This window comes from Cinclus cinclus, chromosome 10, assembly GCF_963662255.1.
Source record: "Cinclus cinclus chromosome 10, bCinCin1.1, whole genome shotgun sequence".
In the NCBI taxonomy this organism is placed as follows: domain Eukaryota; kingdom Metazoa; phylum Chordata; class Aves; order Passeriformes; family Cinclidae; genus Cinclus; species Cinclus cinclus.
Genome location: NC_085055.1, coordinates 23,388,563 through 23,415,104, shown reverse-complemented (window position 1 = coordinate 23,415,104; position 26,542 = coordinate 23,388,563). Strand labels below are relative to the sequence as shown.

General features: G+C 41.2%; 1 protein-coding gene across 1 annotated transcript; it reads right to left on the bottom strand.

Annotated features, from left to right (window-relative positions):
* Window positions 1-3,203: 3,203 nt before the first annotated feature.
* FAM168B (family with sequence similarity 168 member B) lies at window positions 3,204-26,542 on the bottom strand. Its single transcript, XM_062499060.1, has 7 exons — window positions 26,439-26,542; window positions 19,928-20,008; window positions 15,976-16,059; window positions 11,867-12,009; window positions 10,787-10,964; window positions 9,455-9,584; window positions 3,204-8,153 (listed from the first exon to the last, which is right to left on the bottom strand). The coding sequence occupies exons 2-6, from the start codon at window positions 19,995-19,997 to the stop codon at window positions 9,472-9,474; spliced, it is 588 nt and encodes a 195-aa protein (XP_062355044.1). The 5' UTR covers window positions 19,998-20,008; window positions 26,439-26,542; the 3' UTR covers window positions 3,204-8,153; window positions 9,455-9,471.

The window sequence follows — 26,542 nt, the reverse complement described above, 5'->3', positions numbered from 1 at the left end:
CCAGCCTACCATCAGAAAATCCCTGTCCCAGAGCTCCCAGCCTAAGCAAAGCTGTAGGATCAGGACTTCAGGTAAGTACCAGGTTAAAGAATAAGAACTTTGGTAGTGGATAAAAACTGAAAAAATGGAAATGTTTTCAGCTGATTTTAACCCCCTGAAGACACACTGGTGCTCTTTTAGTTTGACAGTGTGGGGAGGGAATCACTCATCCAGGCTGCAGCGACCCATCAGTGCAGCTCGTGTCAGAGTGGAGGCAGAGCAAGGTGCAGCCAGCAGTGACCTGGCACCAGACTGAAATGCCTCCTGCACATCCTGCCAGGGCCATGTAGGCAAGGGACCACAGCTCCAGGCAGCAGCGTGGAGTCACCTCCATTCCACTCAGCCACACAGCTGCGGGCTCTGCAGAAGCCCAAGGGTGCTCCTTCCCAGCCACACAGCAATCCCAGCTTGCCCTGCCTTGCCATTAACACCTTACACCTTCTTTCTCCCGTCTCTCACACATTTCCTTAACAAGCTACATGACTAAAATCCCATGGCTTTGGCAGTGCTGGCACTTCTAGGAAAAATGCAGGCTGCTTGTTCTTTTAGCTTAACACTCCTGTCATCTTTCCCTCTGCAACTACACCCCTCCTCTCCACACTCCTGTGCTTCTCTTTTGCACAAGTTTGCTACCAAAGCAGCTCCCTGTTTCATAGCCTGTGCAAATGAAATACCTGTGGTATTACCCCAGAGCCGTGTACCCTTGTGTGTGACTGCTACATTTACACTTGTGAGATGGGAAATAAACAAGCTAGCAACTTGAAGTCTTGTATAATTCTGTAATCCTCCCATAAAGCATTAACTACAGATTATACAGCAGCTATGTAACAGCATTCTGCTTAGAAGTTCCTTCTATCCTTCCACACCTACTTCTTTCCCTTTTCTCCTAAGCAGCACCCACCCTTTTACCCAGGCTTGATAGTAATTTATGGCTTTTTTCTTTAACCTCCAGTAACTTGAAATAATATAGTTAATATCTAAATCACACCATCATTAAAAACCTGATCCCCAAATACAGCCATGTGTTCACTGAAGCAGGGGAAACTGCATTTGAGCTTAGCTGGGAACTTCACATGATTGCAATTCTTACAAGGCTGGCAAAAGCAAAACCTGGGGAAGGTGGTCCCCTTCCCCTTTCTGAAGCCTCAATTTGTCCACATATTTTACCTTTCTTGCCTAGAAGAGCAAAAGCTATTGTAAAACACTACAAAGTAGATTACCACAGACCAAAAATGAAGGTCCAGCTGAGATAATTTAAACTGACAGCTGAGCTGCTCAGTGTCAAGTTCTTTCTGGCACGTTTGCGTTGGAAGGATCTCTTAGCCCACCAAGGACTACAACTGGGAGTTCCCTGTACCCACAAGGCTCAACAGTCTCCCCTCTACATCTGCAATTCACCCAACTGACACAACCCAACTTCCCACAGCTGCCAAAGACTTCTGGCTGCTGTTTAAAAATAAACATTAAAAAACTAAAGTCATCACAGGGCCTCCATTCTATTCTGGAAGATTAAGTCAGGAAAGCTAATAGCCTGATGGATACTGAAATAAAATCCTGGAATGCACTTAGCCTCCTACACACAAGTCAGACATTTTATCCTTGCAATTCAGCAACACTGACATTTCCTACACAGAAAAAAATTCCCATCTAAATACTAATGAGTACATCATTCCTGATTCCAAGGAAGCTCACCAATGAAACTACTTCTGTTATCTGACTTTGTTTACAGCAAGCCACGGAATTCAGAATCTAAAGGAAGATGTTAGAAACAGCAAATTTTGGTTTTGCCCATAATTAGTTACAAAAACTTGAAACTCAAAATTTCTTACCTGATTTCTACCAATGACTAACAGAGCAGATACCTTCCTGGAAGGGGCTCTGGCTGTTCTCAGGGGTTCAAAGCTGCCCCTAACTGAGGGAGCTCTTAGCAGTACATCTGACTTCCACAGCAAGTAACCAACAGCCACTCATCAGTGAGGGGATGGTAACACACAATAATTACACTGCAAAATCAATCTGGCAAGAGGGAAAACTCAAACCATTTTGGCAGTTCCATGGATACATTTAGAACCATGAAAGAAACTCTATACATAAAGTTCAGTACCACGTCCTTACAGGTGCTGAAGAGAGTACGAGGTCATGTTTCACAGCAGCAGACTCCCAGGAGAGCAGCTACATCAGAATCCCTCTAGCCTGAGAGTGATCAGCACCATTCTGAAGAACAGCTTTTCCCTTTATAGCATCCCAAATTTCAGCAACCCACTGGTTGAGGGTTATGAATTTTTCATCAGCTGCAGTGCTCTGCAAAAAACACTCCCAAACCTATCTACCTGTAACATGAACGCAATCCCAGGAAAACCGACCAACAATTAGCTTGAGGGAAAACACACTGAAAAAAATCTGTCCATGGCATCCCTTGTGCCCAGCTACAATTTCAGAAGCTCAACTACTTAAAACTACCTGTAGCAATAATCCTGACAATGAAACACTATTCCTGCAGATTGATGCAGTCACGTTGCACCTTCCTCTTCCACGTGTGGCTTTTTTTTCAGAAGGTTACCCGGTAAGTTTTTGTTATTTTTGGAGACCTACAATAAATGAAAATAGCCAGTTAGTTCAAGCAGCTTAGTTGTTCCCCCAGAGCTTTACAACCACCCACACACTAAAGAAATAGGATAATTACCCACACTTCACACCTACTCCGCTCTTTTCCTTCTGGGGAACACTCAGGACTGATTTATAACAGCTTTCTGCTCAGGGCTGTCACCTCTCCAATCAAACAGCTCGGGTTTTGTATGAAGCAAATGCTGAAGTATTCAAATTTTACATCCGTTCCATTTCCCTTGTTTTAAGCTATAAAATAAAGCTTCTCATACCCCAGGAAGTGTCTCAAAAGGGAACAAGGCAGGGTTGAACATCATTACCATACTCTCAGGACAACTTAGGGCATCTGATTCTCCACTGGGGAGCCTTTGCCACTGTGTTCTGTTAGGCATCAAGAAACCTTACTGAGAAAAGTCACTCATCCCATTTTAACATTTTGCTTCGCTTCCATCAATCACCAGATTTCATCAGCTTGAAGAGCTTAAATGTACCATACTGTTCTCCAGCACAGAATGTTTTCTGGAAGCATGTCACCAAAGACAGTAGGAAAGAAAACACAATAAGCAACACAAGTCAATCTTTATTGAAAACTGAAGTATTAATACATAACAATTCTTGTTACAATAAACGTGCTTTTAAGAATTTAAACTTGAGCTCATCTACTCATTGAATTGCATAAAAAATAAAAAAGTATGAATTTTCACAATTGAACTGGCTCAGAATGGAATCTCCACTCTTTGTGTTGATGCGATAGTTCAATGCAGGAGTGAGTGATGCCTTAACTTATTCTGGAAGACAACATTGACCTAAACTTAAAAAAAAAAAGTACCAATACAACTGTTCCTAAGACAGTTTTAAAAAAAGTCATAAAAAGGAAACCTGTGTCTATTTCATAACAAACATGGAGATCTATTACTGGGGCCTCTTGTACTTCCGTTGCATGCACTCACTTTTTTAGATCTTAAGACAGGAGGGCAGCCAATAATAGCATTACAATTAAAAAAACCCACTAACAAATCCCTTCTACTTAAAACAAGTCTGTACAGCAGCCAGCTAAAAAGCTTTCCCAGTTTGCCTGCTAAGTGCCCAAAAGTCACAACCAGTTTAGGAAAGTCATGTTCGTTTTCTTGATGTTGAAACTTCAGGGCCCATAAATTGTCCAGATTTAAAAATCACAAATGGACCCTTACTATGTGTGAAATTCAGATGTTTCAGTGTTATATGCAACCTGCACCAGAAAAGGTTTCTTGTCCCCAGTGCTCCTCTCTCCTCTCTGGTGCCTACAGGACACCTTGCCTGCCCTCAGCACCCTGGGCAGAGGCTCCAGACTGCCCAGAGTCCTCTCAGCAGATGGGAACCAGCTCAACTCTGGGCCAGCCTGCACAAACTGCCCGACCCTGCTGCAGGTGCTCCTGCCCTGGGGCACTTCACCTGCTCCTGTGAGGGACTCTGCAGGAAGCCTAGAACTGACACAACACAGGATTATAAACTGACACTTCTTAATGAGAACAACGTGAGTGAGCTGAAATCACCACGTCTTTTACAGCCTTCCCAAAGCCTGGCTCATAGGGCTGAGGAACCTGCCTGGGCTGACAGAGCTGGGGCACACTGGAGCTGTTCCTAAGGAACACTGACTGCACAAACACAGCCCAGGCAGCCACAGAGCAGGCTCTGTCCTGTGTTTGGAGCTCCAGCTGAAGCATCACTATTGCTCACGTTCCTAAGATGGGAGGTTTCACACACACAGGAGTTACCACTCCTGATAGGAGTTTGACCCCAGAGTTAGGTGGTGGTGTCAGACTGATGTGCTTTCCTGTTTGAGCAAAATACAAATGAACAGTGTGGAACGCTGTGCTGAAGCACTGGGGAATGATTCCAAGCCAATGCTCTTGCCTAACTACCCAAGGAGCAGTGAAGGCAGAACACTCCATGGAGAGCAGCCAGTGCTGAGAACCCTGGTGTACAGCTCTGTACCATCAGCTCTCCTGACAACACCAAGACACGGTGGTACTGATGGGTGGTGGTTAGCTTTTTCAGTGGATGGAGCAATAAGAGGAAGAACTTCAACTAAAATAAAGGACTTCTTTCACCTACCACTGCATCTAAGCATTTAACTTGCATAGTACACTCAAAACGAAGCTTTCTTGAGCAGCATTTCTGCATGTCTCCTGGAAACTCCAAACAGGAGGGGTTACAACCAGCATAAGCAACATCTAGTAGTAGGTTGTCTCTTTTCCTTCCCAGTGTTTAGTTAGCCACCACCACACTGACTAGGGCTATGTGTTTTTGGTGCCAATTACTAGCCATTTTTCTTTCGCTGCTGCTACATTTAAAAGACATTTTCATCAGCTGTTACTGACATAGGGAATACCTTGGTTTTTAAAAAATACTTTGTCTAGATGCAACACCTGAAATTTGAATTAAAAAAAATTCTTGGACTTCTCTTTGTTATTGCTGCAACAGTTATTTTCTGATCCAGGTTTATAGTAGTATTTATTTTTTTTTAATCACATAAAGCTGCCATAAAAGTTTTCTTTTTTTAAAGAGAAGCTTGATCTGAAATGTCTCTACTGCACTAGCTCTTTTCATTTGCTGAGGAGCTTTAGTGCAAACACATACTGTGTTTTCATTTATAAAGGAATTCTAAATAGGGAATGTTATATAAAAAGCAGGAGAGAATGTTTCTTAAGACCCTCACTGTGTAAACGCCTATTTAATGATGTACAGTTTCCCCCACTGCAGTTTTATATCCATGCTTTCTACTATTTGCAACAAAATACCATTAAGATAGTTATATATACACATATTCCCCCATCCCCCTGCACTGTGCTTTTGGTTACTTTTCAGAACAACTCCTGGAGACAAGCTCCAGCCTCCCAGTAGGATCAGAATCGCTCAGGACTGGAAGGTGCAGTACCTTTGAAAAAGGTACAGTTTCTCCCTCCTGGATGAATCCCATAATGCAACTTAGGAAAAAAAGTGCTCAAATAAGTGAGACTGCCTAAGTGTTATGGAATACTACATGGAGACCAATTCCAAGATGACATTTAGGAAGTCAGAGCAAATATATAGGAAGTTATATTAATTCCTTAACTATTTCTCTATTGCAGCATTCATGGAAGTTCTCTCCTATGACTTTAGTTCATGGTGATGAGACAGGAGACAGCAAAACTTCCAGCCTGGCCCTCACAGCTCCTCCCTAACAGAGCACTGCTCCAGCCCTCAGCTCCTGGTTAGAGCCATGCTCAGGAAGAGTGCCCTGCGTTGGTGCTCACTGTGCTCTGCCACACCTGACTGACCACAGCTGCAAATCTAACACACAAATGGAATTGTTACACACACTGAACAAAGCAGTACAGATTCAACTAAGTTTGTCTTAGATAATTTTCTGCTCCATATAAAAACATATGGAAATCCCTAAGCTGCAGTTAAGTGCTCATGAGTAAGGTTGAAAGTACTTATTCCAACAACATAGTTATGTTCAAGGCATTAGAAATAAGGGGGCCATCCACTGACAGTGATTCATGCAAAATAAACCTAAACTTTATTAAAAAAAAGGGGGGGGGTACAAAATACAGAGAGTGCTTACTGTAAAAAAAAAAAAATAAAAAAAATAAAAAAAGTTACTGAAGGCTCTAACCACCAATGGGGTATGAAGGTACACAAGCCTCTCACCAGGGCAGAGTACTGGGATGGCAGCACTAAATCAGCACTGATGCTAACGCAGATCAGCTGCCAAACCTGTACAGGAGCAGAACACCCCAAAACAAAGCATAATTAAGATACACAACTTCAAAAAATTTAATTCTGAATGGAAGTTATTAACCTATGAGAACAAGACAGCCTGATATACCTCTGTGTAAATGCTTAAAAGGGAACAACATTTTAGATCCATTTACTGCATCATTTATTGCAGGCAGAATGTATAAAAAAAATTGCATCTTTCCGGAATTGTAAATCAAGCAGGTTTAAGAAGAACCTCGGTTTTAATGTGCAATATTCAAATTTAAAAATTTAAAATCTCCCCCGTAACAATTTTGGTATACAAATGGGTTCCAAGGCTAGCCCTTTATCCCCACAGCATTTGCTTTGAGGTACTTTAAAAATTGAAGTTGCAAGAAAGAATATCACAAATGACTCATTGCAATGAAATGCTAATCTGCAGTCGAGTCTTATTTTACATGCTTCCAAGTGCAATTTAGGAAGTAAAAAAAAAAAGAAAATAAGAAAATACTAAGAAAACACATCAAAAGGCTGTAACCAACAAATGGCTCCTACTTCAATTACAAATATATTCATGAAAAAAAACCAAAACGAAACTGCTACTTAAACCCTCTATATTCTGGCAGCCCTACTACAGAGTATCCATAGTCCATACTGCAAGTAGATAATAAGGAAATTGTGTTAAAATGATTTGTTCCCCTTTAACACACTCATCAGGCACACAAGCTTTCCTCAGAATAACATGCAGCTGAACTCTGTTGCAGAAAGCCCTTGCACTTCTTAAGTTTCTGGAAAGCAAGCTGGATCAACTGCACATACATTTTCAACTGACTACAACATTCTTTAGGAAAAACAGCACAAATTTGCTCAACTGAGAACTAAAAGGAAGTGTTTTTCTATCAGTCTGTGTGGCAGTCTCACTTTGACACATCTTGCATTATCTGAAAGATAGTACTGGATAGAAATCTCCCCAGGACACGCCATTAATTCTGCAGGTGATATCACCTCCTACTATTCCTAAGAGCCAGTTTTGCCTCAATGAAGTTTGCCTTATTTACTGGCACACACAGCATTACCTTTGCCATTTCATTCTGATCCTTAAGAACATCCGTATAACACTGATTCCATACAATTAAAATGAAAAGGTATGAAGTAAACTAATGGTGTGCGGGATGTCTACAGCTTGTCTGACTCATTTTCCAGTCACTCCAATTTATTAGCTGAATTTGAAAAGAACACATCACCTAAAAATATGCCCCTTTTAAACTGGCAACTCCATCAACCTGAAACAGGCCGAAGCACTCATCTAATGTATGTTATGGTATTCTAGAGAAACTCACTTTTCATGATTCTACCTTGTCAGACCCTGCATACATTACAACAGTGCATTAGTGATACAAGTTGTAAAATACTTTTCGGTTCCTTTGGATTTGCATATGATGGTTTTTGCATCAGTCACTGCAGGTAGATTGAGCAAGCTTTGTTTTTGTGTTTTAACATGCATTCAACTAGATATGGATCAGAATAAATTTATACTCCCTTTTTATCATTATAATTAGCTAAAAAATTGCAAGACAGTCCACAAAACAGGATTTGCTTTAAGACTAACTGCTGGAGTTCCAAGATGTAAGATATGCAGCACTGGAAAATCTTCAGTGATCAGGAATTAGTAGTGTTTAGCCAAGTGTTGAAAGCATTCAGAAGGAAAGTCCTGGTTGGAGGCATGAGGGCTTCAGCACCAACTTTTAAACCTCAATTTCTTGATTGCATATCTCCCATCTTTAAACCTATATTAAGAGGGGGAAAAGAGTGGGAAATACTCTCAATTAGGTGAAAAACCAGTGACAATTAGCTGCAATTTGAGTGTGGCAGAACACCACTAACACTGTAAGCATCACATACACCAACAAATGCTAAGTGTTAAACAATGTTACCCTAGAACTTATCCTGCCACCTGACACATTCTGGGGTGAGAACACACTACATGGACTTGCCCTTGTCGTGTCCAGTCCAGCTTTCTGTCAGCACCACCGTTGTTTTTAATGTAGAAGATGAAATATTAAGAGGGTACTTGGTGCTAAATTTAATTACCAGCAGTCATGAGTTTATTTCCAGCATAATTTTCACTTCTTATATTCACGTAATGTGAGACTCTTGGCTGAAATATTTCATGAGAAACATTTCAGATCAGCAGACAGCTGTGCAGCATCACAGAAAAATGAGAAATGGCTGCTACATTACTAGCTCAAAGGGAATAGTCACCTGCAATCTCAGAACTCTCTACTTCTAACTGCTGAAAAAGAAATCTAGGTAAAGTTAAAACCAAGTTAACTTTGGCCATAAACTAAATGGGCTAAAAGTGAAAATTTCAAGTTCAGTCGGTCTGACTAGTCTGACCAGAAACAATGACAAGTCATTATTTCAAAAGAAGCTGTTTTCAACTTATGCTAAAAATAAACAAACAAATCAGAAATTAAGTGGCTATCACAAAAATATTAGTCCTTGTGTCAGTTTGACACAGATTACACCCCCAAAATCCATCCCACTTTATAGCAGATTTCAAATTAAACTCCTTTTCTTGAAACCCGTTATCTAAATCTTGGTTCACTCTAGAAGTTTTCCATGATGACTGTATGAAGTATGAACTGATACTTACCTGAAAAAGAGGGAATATATGAAATTATCTCAAGATTATCTTTTTCAGCAGCTTGTGAGGAATATTCACTCTCTGAGCAAGGCAAAACACCTTGCCTACATATTTAGCCAAAGTCAAATACATTCATTCAGGAATCACCGTACTGCTGAACATAGCAATTACCAATGATTTCAAAATACTGAATATATTGAATCCAGATGTATTTTAATAAGGCCAACTTAAGGCTCATAATTGACAATCATGCATCATGAAAATGATTCATGACCGTGAACACAGACTGCTCAAGAAACCCCAGCAAGAATTTTAAGTATTCCTGCTCAATTAGAATACTGTAGAAGCACTCCCCATTGCTCACTATGTGCAAAATGTCCCCAGAAGAACCTGAAGTGCTGTTGTTTGTTAGAAAGGTGAACTGCTTTCAATGCAACTTACACTGACTGCCAGGATGATCACCACTGTGGGGGCACATAACTATAGGTTGGTGTTCCCGGAGCCCGATACGTGGGCATAGTAACTGGATGAGGGGCTACTGGAGTTGGGGAATGAGTTGTCAACAAAGTACCTGAAATGAAGAGAATGGTTTTCAGTAAGCACAAATTCTAGTAGAGAGAAGGAAAAAAGGGAGGGGGCAGAAAAAACAAGTAATTTTAAAGACAATTACAACTTGCTCATCTTCAAAATTAGCAGCATCACTTTGCACTCCAGTCCCAGTCTTCTTCAAACCTTTATGCCAGGGGGCCATTTTAGCCCAGTGGATGTTTAGGCCAATGCATACAAAGATATTCATTACTCAAAAATAGCTCCAGCAGAAACCCTGCAACATAAGCAACTCTCCCCACAGCAGGCTTTACGTGCCTATCTGATGATAGAGATAACTTGACTGAAAAATTAGAATAAATTACTTTCTGCTTGCATTATTATAGATAGGCTTTCTCCCCACAAATGAAGCTCTGTTAGTTCAGTCTGTGACACCTAACTCCTCTGGTTTTGAGGTTTCTCAAATTAAATTCTAACTTTGAGAGGACAGAAATCAGCATCTCAAAACAAACTTACGGCTCTTGTGTTTTAATTTTTTAATTCATGTCCCTTGAGCGAACATGGACTTTTCTTTGTGAGTTAACACCCAGTGAGTAACAAAGCATGACACCCCCTCAAGTAAACACTCACAGATGAGACTGAATTATTGGTTAAACACCATACTCTCCAAAACACTACCACCAAAAGACCGTGGCAACAGGAAGAAGACATGCCCAACCATTTCCCATGACAGTGAGGACCTGCAGGTAACCAGTACAAACACATGAGGTGGTATATCTCAAGACAAGGAAGTTCTGATAAGAGGGCTGAGCCCAGAACACCACAATTTCCTCAGCTCTAAGAGGCTGCTGCTTTCAACTGATATAGAGAAATGCACTGGGAAGAGAAAGTTACGCTCTTGACTCTGGTACGAGGAGAAACAAAGGGTGCAAGAGTAAGGGATATTCTACAGATATGAAGAAAAACTGCTGTCCCATAACATTAACTCTGAAAAAAGGATGTGGTACCTCCATCCTCTTCACTGCTGAACAAGAAAAAACCCTGACTTAGCTGGACTCACTCAGAAGACACACGACCTGCACAAGTCCTTCTGAACTGGCACTTGTGTGATTCAGTCAAGTGCACCTGAGGCATCACATTTTGTAATGCAGCTGTGCCCCCCCTCCCTCCCCCCGGGCTCCAAGGAGGGTTTCACAGAGAAAAGGCCCCGGTTGTGAGCACACCCACCTGCTGACATTGCCATAGTGGTCCCAGCCACCATGCCCATGGTGACCCCGTTCCCTCGGGGCGGCGGGATCGGAGCAGGGTACATGGTTGCTGGCATTCCATTGGGCTGCACGACTGTGGTGTGGTGGATTACGTGGGGTGGTGCTGCATACAAAGGCTGTGTGTAGTAAGTGCCTTGCTGTTGGAGAAAATAAAAAGCAGTGCGTGAAGTAATTACAGTGTATCTGCTGGGGAAGATACATTTGTGAAAGAAGCTATCATTTATCATAAAATAAAAGTATTACTCTAAATGCAATGAATCTACAGAGCAGAAGCCAAAACATTTATTGTAAATATTACAATTGTGTTTGCTCCCAATTTAACATTTTATCCCTTTTTAAGGCATTTAGGATACCATGTGAAGAAGGGAGCTTTGTTGATACTCTTTATACCTTTGACAATAAGGGCTCATTTGTCATTCATTCCCTTCCTTTTGATCCTTTTCATATATTAATCCATGACAGAACTTCTCATTCTTTCACAACTTTTTATTCAGTTGCCTTCAATATAAAAATCCAATGTTTTTGGCAAATCCAAGTACACTAAGCAGACTGAATAAGACTTTTTACATGCTTATTAATCCTCTTCAGCTACTGCTTACATGCCAGGTGAGTTTCCACTATGCAAAGAAGGCAATTTTTTCCCTAAATTAAGTGTCTGAATTCTAATCTTTGTAACAGTTTTCAACACCATCCCTAGCATGAGACTTAGTAAATCTCTGAAATTACAACAAACTTCATTACAAATTCATGACAATTTTTGACAAAACAAAAGATCAGGATATTGGTAGTTACAGGATCCAGCACGTTTTGATAACTGCTGAATTTATGTCTGTTCAAAGAGTGAACACGTTACCAGTAAGTGCTGACTAACTGTCATGCAAGAGAGGATGTAAAACTGCACACACACTAAATCACTGTATTAAGAATTCTTACTGCATGCAGCTAAAAATTCTCTCTGTGCACAAAGAAGTGCATGAGATGAAAAGTTAAGGGTTCACAGAGATGCCCACAGAGGCATTTTGTGGCTGTGCCCACGTACCTGTGCATATGGGTTCTGCTGGGGGTAGGCACTTCGGACTGGGTACACAGCAGTCTGGTAGGGATTCGGTGACGATGAGTAGGGTGGCACTGCCCCACTGGTGGGTGAACAGGACACTTTGTATGGGGTGCCTGGCGTGTAACCTGAAACAAAAGGAAATCTTCATTAAAACATTCAGCAGCACGCTGCTTCCTCAAGTCAGGAGCAACAATTTGCATATTTCCCAACTTCATAAGCTTCATGTGAGCACTTGGTAAAGTAGTTCCAATATCCAAGCACAAGTTCTGTCATTTACCTAATACTGGCAACTGTCTGGATGTAGTATTTGACTATGACAACTAAGCATGAAAAGGTAACTGCATAATGGCACAATTTATTTTGCAGTTCTATGGATATAGAGCAAAAAGAGCATTTTCATAATAACACATTAAATACCAGGATTTGCCATATTAGGCAGCACCCCTACATAGGGGGACTTGGCACATGTGTCTGTCATTTCTCAACACACCCCCAAAACATACTGACAAAACAAAGTAGCAGTCAACTAACCTGCTGTAGGAGATGATACAGCACAGGATAAGAATTTCAAAAGCAAGAATCAGCTAAAGACCTCATGAGGGATTTTCAGAGAACAGAGACAAAATCTGCAACTTCAACTTATCCTTATTTCTATTTGTTTTCTGGCATTTTCTTAACTGGCTAAAATAAACAAGAAATGCTGTACCTTTAAAACACAAACACTGCAAAGTTCAGTGCAACTGCAAATTCGACTTGGATGACACGCTGAGATCCTTAAACCTTTTTGAGTGTTATGTATATAGACATATCCTTAAGCATCACTCATGAATTGTTTTTATACTACAGCAGGACTTCAGATGCCATCAGAAAATGGTTGGCATTCCTATTACAAGGCCCCCAAAATCAGCCTACCTCTGTAAATGTTTGGAACTGTTGATTATTTACAGGGATAAATGGCAACTGCTGGTTCAGACTCTGCCCAAAGACAGCTTTTCCATAATTTCTCCAGTCTTCATCAGAACAAAGGCTTGAAGACACATGGAGGAGACAGTGATATATATATATATATATATATATATTTATTTATTTATATATATATATATTTATAATGCTTATGAATGGTACACTCCCAAGATTATTCTATGGCCAGGGTGGGAATATGAACACCTCAGCAGCAGCATCCAACAGCAGTAACATTCAGGGTAGCAAACAACATGACCTAGTGTGGGGAAAGCATCAAGATCCTTGCCTGTGCTGCTGTGAACAGATCTTGGATCTCATGCAGGTCTACCACACTGGGAGACACAACATCCACAGGTACAATTTGCAATTAGTTGGAATTTAATAAATTAGTACCAGGGAAGTGCAAGAAAGAACAGACACTTGGTAATTACAGGGAAAAAAAATGAGACTATCAAAGTAAAGATTGGGATGAATTTAAAAACTGTCTGGAATGGGCTGACTTCAATATGGAGAACAGACCTGAAGTTGCACAGCAGAGAGAATGCTGGCATTTGTGCTGTCAAAAATCAGTCTGTGCAAACAGCATGATTACACATGACCTTCATTCTTCTTGAAGAAGTCTGGGTTTCTTTGCAATTTCGTGACACCCTTCAAACTAAAAGTTGTTTAGCTAACAAAGAAATAGGTTCACTGTTTCTTTTTAATGCAATTTTTACCTTTAAAACAGCTGCACCACCGCACTTACTCTGAACTCTTGCTTTTAGAGATCCTGCATGTGGAGGAAGTGACTTCTATTAGTATAGGGAGCTATTTGTGGTGAAAACCCCAGCTACAAAATGCTGAACATGAAGAATCACTACAACCATGTCCTAAGTGAAGCCCACTTTCATTCTAAAAACCCACTGATGCAGCTGCACAGGCAATTGCTCTTTCATTTTTGCAAAGTGGTAAATCTGCACAAGAGGTATTCTGCCATCCCACTTCTTTTTTTCTCCCTAATATGGAGCAAAGACCTGAACAGCAAACGACAAGATAAGTAAAAACTACTGTAATTTAAGACAGTTACCTGTAAAAAGGTACCCTTTTGTAACAGCAGTGGCACAGCAGATTCAAATACTGCTGCGTAATATGACTTTACAAAAGCTTTGATTCTACAAACAAGCTGTTACATAAGAAAGGTTAAAAAAGATATAAAAAAACCTCCCAGCTGTTAGGGCAAAGTACTCCAAGTTGTTATCTGCCTGAATTAGAGGTCTGTACATTTTGAACTTTTGTTCACAGCTTGAAGAGCAGCTACAAATTAAAGCTTTTCTTAGCTCTGAAGTAAAAGCTTACTTACTATTCAACAGCAATAAAGACTAACAGTACTAGTTTTTAAAAAAACTAATGACATTCAGTGATAGTATACGACTTTTATGCATCTTTATTGCTTTTTCTTAGAAGTGAAGAGGTTCTTTCTTTGACTTCGCTATACAGCATGAGATATATTCCAAGATTAATCAATACAAACTAGTATTACAACATAGTTAAGTCTAACAGGTCAAGAATCTTTGCCATGATTTCTTAAATTGATTCCATGCAGCTTGGCCTCAGCTTCCTGCAGCAGGATTTGCAAATTGCAACCTGTACTAAGACTGGAGCTACCTTTCAGTTGTAGGATCAAAGCCTACAGCTGCAGGATATATGCAGGGCAGCACAGGAGGCAGTGAAAATGAAGAGCCTGAAAGAAATAAAGCTGATGATAAAAGCCCACATGGGGATCTGCTCCCCAGGCTAAGAGCTCTACCTGATGGGAACTGCTCTCCCTTGAACATGGCTCTCAGGGTAAGCTCTGAAGCAATCCAGTGCAGATGCAAGCTGGCATCCCCAGATATGATACTGGCACAGTGGCAATGGGATTTAATTTTTTTTTTAATTTAGTTTCTGGAACTTTAAATATTAAACTTTCGATTCAAGGCCAAAGACAAGACAAAGTGTGAGTGTGCACTCACTCTGCCTCTAAGCATCAAACTGAGCAGTGACAGAGGTTGTACCAACCAGAATCCCCCACAGCTCCAAGGAAAGCTACACACTTTTAACAGGTTCTGCAGGCAAACATTTTAGATGAACCTTTTGCCTCAGTAATTGTTGCCACACCCTGAAGACTCTCCTGGTAGTTAATGAAGTCAAACCATTATCAGCACTGAACTTCAATACCAAGCAAGCTTCACAATTTCAAGCAGTATCTTTTCCTACTGCCATAAATTGCACAAGGACATTCAGGGATAAACTTGGTTATGTGTCACATGTATCTCTGAAAAACTGGCATAATACATGGAAGTGAAAGAACTCTGAGGATGCCCAGCTCTACATTAACAAAGCAAAGTAAGGAATGCCCTCCTATACAAAATAACCACAGGGAGAATACTGTTTTATCAGGTGCATGTTCTTGCTTTAAGTGGAAACTAAATACTCCCAGCTTCTGTTTTGTTTCAAGGATTAGTACATTAAAATCATGGTCTCCTAGTGAAAGCAGAACTACACAAAAATAACTTTGGCGAGTGCCTTTTTTTTTAACCTCCCTTTTCCTAGGCTCATCCCATTCCATTCCTTAAATGACACACATAAGAGCAGTAACCCAAGTCCTTCCACTGCATCCACAATGGTCGGACAGTTTTACCCAGCAACCAGGCTTTCCAGACACCACCAGCTTGTGCAAGCCAATCTTAAGGGCAAAGAGAAGCCAGCAAGCTGAACTTGGAAAGACACAATTTAAGAAATGGATGAAAAAGAATAATTTTGAGGATAACAGAAGAAAAAACAGGAATCAGGAAATGATCAGAAGGACGCAAAACGAGCAGAACCATGAAGGAAGCAGTGAAGGGAAATGCAATGCAAACCTCAAGGATCATCCAGAAAGACAGAAAAACCAGCCATAACCTCAGCTGTTCCTTTCTTGGAAGGTGCATGCAGCAAAACTTAAGATTATAATATTTTGAATTCTTCAGATGATTCCTTATGAGCCATGTTCAAGGTAATGTAAAACTTATCCCTGAGTACAAGTGCTATGGTGAGCCTCTTTTTGTCACTCCTGTTCCGAACCACTTGCAAAGGTCAGGTCTGTGCTCTGGCAGCCCAACTGCACGTACCTGTCTGGAACGTGGGATTGGCTCCAGGATACATGTTGGGAGAATAGGCAGGAGCAGCCGCTGCATAGCCCATTGGGAAGCCAGCTACAAAGAAGAACACACCACAGTTATTTTCCAGATTGATTTCACGCTCAAAGTTCTCACTGCACATGCTTTAACTGAGGCAAGCAAACAGCCTTCAATCACACCTCCTCAAATACTGCAATCCTCTTTCCCCAAGCCCCCTGAAGATGAGTGCCAAGTGAAGAGAACAGCTATGATTTCACAAGTCCATTCTCTTACACCCCTCTTCCAGCCATCTCCGTTGGCCAAGTAACTCTTTTAGTTAGTTGGAAAACAAAGTTTTGTGTAGCTGTCCTGCACTCCTCCCCGCCATGTGATGTACAAATGATGCATTAGCATTTTAGCTTTTCTATTTTTCATATATTTGTAATCCTGTAATTCTTTAGTGTGTAACTCTAAACTCCATACACAGTGTGAGCTGCTGCTTTCCCATTCTGGTCAGACACAATTCCTCCCCAGGCCTGGCAGTCAAGGACACCTCACTGTCTCAGGCCTTGAGAAATGTAAAACAAAAGGGAGCTGGGGGGAGAAAACTTGGGAGTAAATGACTGCATTATCTGAAGCTGTAATTGGAAGATTAAACCCTAATATGCAAATGGACCAAACTTTTATAAGTGTGAAAACCTGTGACCTGTCATCCATTTTGGGTGTAGTACCTAAGAAGGCTTGTCTGCCCAAAATGTACTTGAAGGCTCTTCATTAAATATATCTGCTTTTTTCCCTTAATTTTGTCTGGCCTCTGTTTTTAGGTAGCCCTGCAAAGGCATCTCATACAGTACTTAGCTGAATGGACTTCTTCACTGAAATTAGTCCTGAGTAGTTAGACTGACTCTCCAGATCAGAGGTATCTCAAGTAGAAAGCACAAAGCAGTAGCAGTCCAAACTGCTTGCTGAATTTGACACATATTTGCTACTACACTCAGTATCAAACAAGCTCCCCAGTTTCCGACACAGGCTGCGACAACAGCAACGAGTGATTCACAGAGGCACTGGCAAAGTGACAGTGAAACACTTCTGCACCATAGAACACTGATATACTCCAGTGCAGGCACAACACAGCACTAGCAAAAGCTTGTTACCTGAAAGACACAAAACTTGTTCAGATTAAGTGAAATTTCTGAATTAATCACAGGTATTAGTTTTCCCAAGAACCTATTTACATTATTCAAATCTGTAAAACCAAGTAATGTCTGTATTCAGAAAGATGAAGTTACTACCACATTCTGTTCTCAACATAAAAAGATTTCAGCTCCTTCAGATAAAAGGCAATTAATATTTGCATACCCACTGTCAGAGCTTAGTTTCAAACTGCTGTTCAAATCTGAAGAGTTTTTATTTCACTATGAATCCCAGAGTCCTCAGCAATTACTCCCAACAATAAGAATTACTTAGCTCAGGACTATATATGCTAACCCAATCTTGTAGAGCACTCTGTAAACATATCAAGTGACTTACACTTGGCACTACTACTAGGTGGTCAGCATGGAGAAGACTAAGAAAAGCCTTAGGCTTAAAAATCAAAGTTAAAAATAACATATCCAAGTTGTAACAACTTTTCAGAGTGTAAATAGCTCCTCAGTGTACAAACTCACAAGCTGCTGGTGGAAAGCTTTAGTACAGCTTTACCTTACTCAAACACACGACACACCTGCAATAGCGTGTGTGGGAAACATTTTGCTTCCTTTCTTCACAGATTTAGCTGCACTGTGCAGCACTCTGAGCTACTCAAGAAACAGGTCAGTTGTGGAAAATGTAACTACAACAAGCAGCTTCTACAAGGTACTTCCATCCATATGAGAACGTTTGAATATTGATTTCTTGCTACTGTAAAACTGTCCAACAGCCTAAAATAGGTGTAGTATAATATAAACAGTTATTAAATATGCAACAGCTTTAGAAACACATTGCCTTTCAATAATGCATTCCACCTACTCCTGTGCTCCTCACTTTCTATTACCATGAAACCCATGTAAATGCAATGATTCTGAGTGGAGAATCTGCAGCTTTTACATTATGGGAAGCAAAGAAGGGGGACTTAGTCATGCAATATTTTTAAAAAAAAAACCCTAAAATGCAAGTCTACTTTTCATTTTGCACAATGTGCTTTTTATTTATCCCACAACCTTAAAGTCTGGAGCATGCATCTCAGCAAACTATCTAATGGTGTAACATATTATTGACTAAGTTGAATGTAAGGGCCACAATTGTGTGAAATGACCAACTGACTGCTGCAAGGGAGAATTGTAAGTAACCACGTTGTACCACGACATTTAAGGCACTACTGTAACAATTCCAGTTCAAATCCATGTATTTTAGTTCTGCATAATGGCAAATATAAAGTACTAACATAATTTAATCTACAGTCTAGTATATATAATAGTAAAATAAAAGATTAGAGATTGCAATGTTGTTTAAACTGCTATTTATGAATCTACAATACTATTTTTTCCCAAATAAATTAAGGTACAACTTAGTTTGGTATAGACAAGTGCCTCAATGCAATACATAGATGCTTAAAAGTACAAATCAAAACACAATTAATATAAATCTGAGTTTAGATAACAAATAGAGCTAAAGATATGAAGTTAAATTCAAATAATCCACAATAATCTTTATCTAAAGGAAAAGAAAGGCTGGAAAAAGCTATCTATTATAAATACAGAAATAACTGTGCCATACATTATATTAATTAGTAAGCCTCTGCTACTTGCCTTATAATAAGATTATGACAGCCTTTATAACTCAAGAGTAAAACCATCCTGCAGGACTTATGGTAACAGTGTCAAGCTTTACAATTTATTACTGCACAGTCACTCAACAGACTTTAAAACATTTTGACACATTTTGTGTTTCCTTAAAAATACTGTAGACATCAAGGAAGGTACACTAGTTCGAGGAACGTGAAAAGCAAAAAATAAAATTGAAATGCTTTTGAGACAATCAAGCCAATAAAGAGAATTTGTTTATTTAGAAGGAGGAACAGAGAAAAAGAGAACAGGAAAATAGGAATTCTAGAACATTACCCAAGGTGAAAAACAGATTTAAGAATGGTAAATACCAGTAGGCAAATATAGTACAGCTACCAAGAATATAAACAGTAGCAGCACAGAATAATTTCTGCCTCCCAACACAGACACCAACTAAATCACAAAACAGCCTCCCTGTAAAAGCTAAAGAAGTTTAACTTCTTATGAAACACAAAGCTGAGCAGAAAAGACCCTGGAGCCTCTCCCAGGATGGAAACTCCCTTCTGTCAGAGATAACAGAAAAAAAAGACAGCATCAAGATATGCTGCTTGAAATGTCTCCCGGAGGCACACAAGCTTCTCTTCAGCCTTCCTGGAAAGTTCTGTCCAAATTTTCTCATCCAACTTTTAGACTATATAGACATCAGAAATGAAGCCTCCTTGCACATACATCAGGGTATTGGGGGAGGGGGAACCTCATGAAAAACTTTAAGTCAATGAGAAGCAGATAAAACAAGAAACTAAATGTATTTCTGTTTCAAAAACATTTTTGGCCATTTTCTTGGTTCCACCTTTGATGCCATGCTTTGGGCAGTAAGAGAACAGACAGCAAGAACAAGAATTAGAGGATAGAAAGGTTAACAGTGCCAGTCAACTGGCAGCAGCAGAAATAGACTGCCTCCTCTTCTTGCAGGGCGTAATTATTAGAACTCCTAAAATAAGCTGCATTGGAAGAGATACTGAAGTTAGAAATATAACAGAAGAAATAACATCACTGTTGAAATATCACTTTTTAAGTTTAAAAGCAACCTCTTCCCAATCCCAAAACAGATTTACACGAAGGCATTCATAAGTGACTATTTCCTCCTGACCATAAGCAAAGAGCAGTGTAACGGAGACTCGTCAGAAAACGGAGTTGCTTACCTGGATAACCAATTCCTTTGGCATTTGCATAGGGAACCCCAGAAGATCCAGGGCTATACACAGGATTCATGATTTCAGTAACTGAGTAAGGAAATAAAGAAAATCAGAAATTAAGTACAGGAAAAGCTTGAAATCGCAACAACTAACATGAAACTGGAAACTGCAGAAACGTTTTGGGAGAAAATGTAACAAAGGAAAAAGCAGCAATTCCACTACTTCTCAATATTAAAGCTGTAGCTGCTGGCAGGAAAGAAGCACTGCAGGAAGAAGTTTCAAAGTATCCCAACCCTCAATCAGCTAGAGAATGTCTCAGGAATGAAACATTCCCAGCTGCAGAGCACACTTTCACTCCCCCGTGGTGCAAGGATCCAAACCCACTGCAGGGATCCTCCTGTGTTGGACTCCTCTCCTCATGCCATCTGTCAGTCACTCAGCATCTCTCCACCATTTATCAATCACTCAGCATCTCTGCCATCTATCAGCCTTGCTTTATTCCCCATTTCTTTCTTGAAGCCACTAGCCAAGGGATGCAAATACTTGTGGTCTATTCTTACAGGTGCTTCGAGCCTGGCATTCCAGCACTAAATTATCAAACATCCAACTACTACAGAAGCAACTGGCAAAAGACTCTGTGCATTCAGACAGACAGTCCACATCACTTTCTTTGTTTTACTTCCTGCCAAGTTTTTCAGAGCCTATGACAAGCTGACAGTCATGTCCAGTTGTTTCTGAATGATGGGTTCACACAAAAGACAGGCTCCTGCAGCCAGCATCACCCACAGGAATAAAACCAAATCCCTTTCTAAAAAGAGTGTTGTATGCAAACACCAAGGAAAATAAAATTGCATTGAAGATGCTTCTCAAGTGCCTCATACAGGAATATTGTTCGCAACTATTATTCCAGTCTTTTAGAAAAAAATCCACATATTTAAAGCCCAGTATCTTCAATCATCTGATTTTCTGCACATAGATATACACATATATATATACAGATTTACTACTTCACAGGGGAGGTTTATGTTGTATATTTGAAAAAATTCTTTTCCCAGAGGGTTGCTGAGCACTGAACAAGCTCCCCAGGGCAGTGCTCACAGCACCAGGCCTGACACAGCTCAAGGAGTGTTTGGACAATGCTCTCAGGACATGATGGAATTCATGGGGTGCTGTGCAGGGCCAGGAGCTGGACTGATTGTCCTGCGTGGCCCTTCCAACTCAGGACATTCTATGAGTCTTTCTGCAAGCACCCAAGACAGAGAGGCACCCTATGAAACCAGACCTCCTTATTAACTGCTAATAGCTGACACCTGAACTTCCTCTTCTCCATCTGGAGATGCTGTCTTACTTAAACCAACTAGGTGTTAATTAGTTAAATACAGTTTAAATTCTGTAAATAAAGTTTATGAAACAAGGAAGTTTAACTACACATGCACTACCTTAGTTACAGAAGGAATCCACGTGGAGTTTATCAGTACAGATGCACTGATAAACCAATGGTAAGTGACTCTATAAAGCATAAATAGTTTGCCTTTTAAAGGAACAGTGAAGCCAGCTCTGTGCCAAGAGAATTAGCAGCACCTAGTATGTGACAGATATAAAACAGCCATTTTTGAAAAATCAGGAGTCACTAAGTGCTGTCAAAGTTTATAATCAGGTTCCGCAAAATACTCCAAGTCAATATAAGGGAATTACAAGATTCACCAGTTTCTTGGGCTTTCACTCCCACTTTCCAATAATACTAACTGACATAGAATTGCCTTTTTCATTCAGGTTCACACGTGATCACACATCAGGAAAACAGAATCCATTGAGTTACAAACCAAACAAGCTGCCAGTTACATCGTTTAGTATGCATTAAGTTCCCCAGAGCAGCATGTTTTAATCACCTGCCCCACAACAAGCACCATTTGAAACAAATCTCTTTGAAAATATTCTACAGCAAGCTATACTTCAAGTATGAAGTGCTATATTCCACTGAAGCCCTGTGGAGTTTTAGCAGCATTAACTCTGTGCCATAATCAACAGGTGTATTTTGCTGGACCAGCATTTTCTTTTAGCAAGGCTGCTCTTTTCTCCCATATTTTCTTCAGTGTATTCTTCTCTCTGAAGTACGACTCTCACTTGAAAACTTTCAGTCTGTTCCCTTTATACCTCCCTTCACTTTCTCCTCCTGTGCACTTCTGCTCCTCTTTCAATGTGGATTTTGTCACATTTTGTCTCTAAATTTACAAAATCCTTAGGGGCTCAAGCTTCACTTTGGTTTCAGCATTTCCCAGTTATAGGGTTAAATCCTTAAGAAGATGGATAAACCTTTCCACTCAACTAAGTGCTCTCCCACACCCTCATATCCTACAAATGTGCTGCTTCTCATTACAATCCCTGTAGCGATCAGGAGAAAAGACTCTGGAACCTTCTCACCATTCCGAATGGCAGCGAACAAAAAGAGAACTGTCAGGTGTAAAATCAGCAAGGGCCTTCTGTGAATATTTAGGCAAAATACATTTAAAAATTCCCAACTATTAGAAATATTACTAGAAAATGACTGCAGGATACTACATGTACACACACTGTGGGAGTTAACTTCAAGAGAAGCCACACAAAAATGAAGAGGGAGAGAAAATGGACAGAAAATGTCAGACAACACAGACCTAATCTCAAAGGAAGTACAGACAGAGAGAGAGGAACTCCACTTGAGGAAAAAGCCCCTATGATACTGTTCAAGCTGTTCACCTCCACTTCAAATAAATCCATGCTTCCAACTTCATGTGTACACACACACATTAATTCAACTTCGGTGGGACAGGGATATACTTTCACCATTCCTGCTTTCACCACTGACAGACAAGTCAGAACCACCAGCCTACACAAAGTGCTTGCAATCTATAACACAGACAAAACGCCAGACCACTTCTAATTAAAAATATTTTCAGGTCTTCTCTGAAGGACCCAACATGTATAATTATGTAGTATTACCCAGTGGTTGCAATCATCCCACTCTTTACCATAATTTTACTTGGAAGGGCATCTGTTATACTGAGATGTGGAACCTTGCAGTCCACTTCCCTGGAATGCTCCAAGTCCACATCAAACACTAGGGAGGACTGGTAGAAAGGGAACCTAAAGAAACCATGTCTTTCAACTGCTTTGTTGGCATTCCCTCCAAAGCATTCTCATGTTAATGGATATGCAAATAAGTGTCTACAGTGCATCATCTGTATATAAATTGCAGAGCTAACTGTATATGAATTACTCTTTCAGCTGAAATGAAGGCAATCATACTTATTAAAGATGCTCTGATTAAAGCCTGCACAAGGATGCTGGGAAGTGCAAAACCTTCACCTTTCACTCTTGCCAAAGCCAGGCAATCAAAATCGGTTTTCATCAGGGCAGTTACATCTCATCTTGGTACAGATACCAGCACAACCATGCTCCTCTTAAATCCAGGTTTTGGGAAGCTGAGAACAAAGGCCAGCCACTGCTAATGCTGAAGTTCTAGCACTCCAAATTGGATCTGTTTTGCACACAGCTTTTCCTGCTACACTTAGAACGAGCATGTTTCTAGGAAACTCTGCTTTCAAAAATTGTTTCACAGAGATTAATGTAAAAAGCCACAGATCAATGCAAACACTGTGAGACAAGCTGCACGATCCTTTGCAACTCATGTATTTTCATATTCCTGATTTTCAAAGCTGTGCAGAAACACTACCAGAATAAGATCTACTGAATGCCACTTAGTGCTCTTTTTATGACTATTCCATCACAGGAGCTGGGGAAGAATCTCCAAACACCCTGGATAAGGAACACTACTGTGGTCCAGTAATGCTTTCCTTCTTGGATCTGAAGCAGACTCACACATACTATGTTATTGTAGTCTTTAACATTAATCCATTCTGGAACAATTTCAGAATGCCATTTGCCATGAAATTGTACAAATGACCCAGTTTCCACTTACTAAGTTACTTACCATCTAAATAGTGTTCTACATTTTACCCATTTGACTTCCAGTCAAAGCATAATACAAGTAAAATACTTAAGTACCTGATAGCTCTTAATGTAAAAGAAGTAATTTCCACTGCAAAGTAACAAAGAAAACAGTTCATGACACTTCAGCTCTTCAAATAACTGACAATTAAAGTTTCAGTTACACTTTGTTCCCCTAAAACTTCACCCATCAAACAGGCCATTGGATGCAAATCCAAGGCCAAATAACAGGACCTTTCTCATAATTAGTTTAAGAAAGTGGGCTCATATTATAAAGATCCAGACAAGGCATCCCATGCTGTACTGGTACGGGCAGGTAGTACTTCTTCCATTCATCCAAAGACCTTAAAAAAGGTCACTGAATTTTCCCAGGAAGGAGGAGAAGCCGGCTCAGGCAAGGGCAGGGGTTTATGGTAGCCAAGGACTGCAGGCAGCTGGAATCAGTGCTCACACGGAACTGCCATGCAGCTGGCAAGCAATCCCTGCACTGTGACCCTCACCAGGCTAGAGCAGAAAAGCTGGCTGCCAAGATTCTGAGTTCTGTTGGAGGATTTTTAGATAAAGGATTGCTGATTTTCCATCTGTCAGCTTGAGAGGACTGACACACATCCCCAGCTGGCCAAGACCAGCTCCAATGCAAGGAAGGGAGCAGGACTGGACAGTGACAGGACAGACTGAGGCTGCAGAACCACAGCCTAGAAAAGCACAGTTAACAACTTTGCTCAAAGTTCACACATAAAGTAAAATACAAAGCTGGAACTCTCATTCCCATGCAAGCTTTCCTCCCCTGCTTGAGTTACAAGATGTGAATAAGACACCTCCAAGCACTCCACTTTTTGTGTGCATGCCTTCTTTTTTCCTAAAGCTAAAAAAGGAACGGAGCAGTTTAGGTTTTTTAATCCTTTCCAGTGAACACAACTCTCACTTGTAAGCCTGATCTACCCAAGGGTTTGTTAGGTTTTTTGTTTCTATGTAAAATACATACACATTAACAACAACACTACTTGCACTGTGTTAGTAAGGGAAGGACAGAGACAGCATGATTAGCTGGGAAAGACTCAACAGTTTCATGTCATTCACATAAAGAAATCCTACACAAAAACCATAATACTAAGCTCCTGCTTGTGATTCAACTTTATTTGTATATTGTGGCATTGCTCTAGTCTTCAAAATATCCCAGAACATCACCAAAACCTTCTTTTCTTTAAAAAATCCCTTCTAATGTATGGAAACATTAAACAAACTGCACAGTATTTCTCAAAGTCTGCAATTTCTGTTGTTGCTATGGAACAAGGGGATAGAAGTTGTCAAACCCCACATCTCCTGTACAACTTTGAATTTGTTTGTGTTCTCATCTCAAACAAGTCCTCAAATCACCAAGTCCTTACTGTAAGAATCACAGAAACCCTTCTACTGCCAAATTTAGGGGACGTTGATCAACTATGCGAAACAGAGAAAAAAATCAAATTGGAAGACTATAACCTCACTACATGAAGGAATTGTCTTTACCACTTTTTAGTTAAGCCCCAGAGCTCTGCTTCTTTCTAAAATCTTACAAAGCTTTTTTTTTTCATTAATCTCTAATTTTTTTCCCTATTACTTTCCAAAATAACATGAAAATGTCACAAACATAAACGAACACAGAATTTTGAAAAGCCTCCTAAGTCCTCCTCCTTTTCAACCTCAGAGTTAAGAGCCTGAAATTACCACCCTGAAAGCACAGGAAAAGGGTGCGTTCTACGAGTCGGGAAGTTCTACGATACTGACAATTACACATCTTGTAGCAAAATCACATCAGAGCAGACAGAAAGTCTGGTCACAGCAGGTAACATGCACACTGAGATTCACCACTCAGGAACAAATCAAGTCCAGCCCTTCTGCCCCTGAGAGCTGGGTGTCCGCCTTCAGCGAATACTTGACTTTTTACTTTTCTCAGAGCACTCATTTCACCATTTGGCCGGTGTTTATACGGCTCCAAAGGATGCAGAAAAGCACTGCGCGCCCCGTTTGTACCTTTTTCCTTTCTGCCTCACCAGAGACCAGCGAGAAGCGCGATTCGATCGCTGCCCGCGGCTCACAAAGGTACGGGGCAGACCGCACACAGGGCCCCCACACCGCTCTCGCACGCAGCTGCGGCCGCCGATGCAGCGGACTGGGGAATGCAGCCGGCCGGAGCCCTCATGACGACACCCTCAATTCGCACCAAGTTCCCACCCGGACGATGCTGCGCTGCCATCAGTGAGCGGCACCGCCGTGCCCCGAGCGCGCCCCGCTCGGCGCGGGGGCCGAGGCACGGGAGGCCGAGGGCCCCGCGCAGGTACCTGTTACGGCCGGAGCCCCGCGGCCCCGGGCGGCGCCGCAAGTTCCCCTCCGCCGGCCGGGCCGCGACGCAGCGGGGCCGGGGCCCGGGCCCACGGCCCGCACCTGTCCCGGGATGGCGCAGCGCGGTCGGCGCGGACGGCGGCGGGGCCGGCGTCCCTCCCCGCGTCCCCCCGCGGCCCCGGGCGCGCCGGCGGGCCCGGTCCGCACTCACCGTGAGCGGCGGCGCTGCGTGCGGGCGGCGCGGCGGGCGCTGGCTGCGGCCGTGCGTGCGGGTGCCCGCGCCTGCGTGCGTGGGTGCGTGCGTGCGTGCGCGGC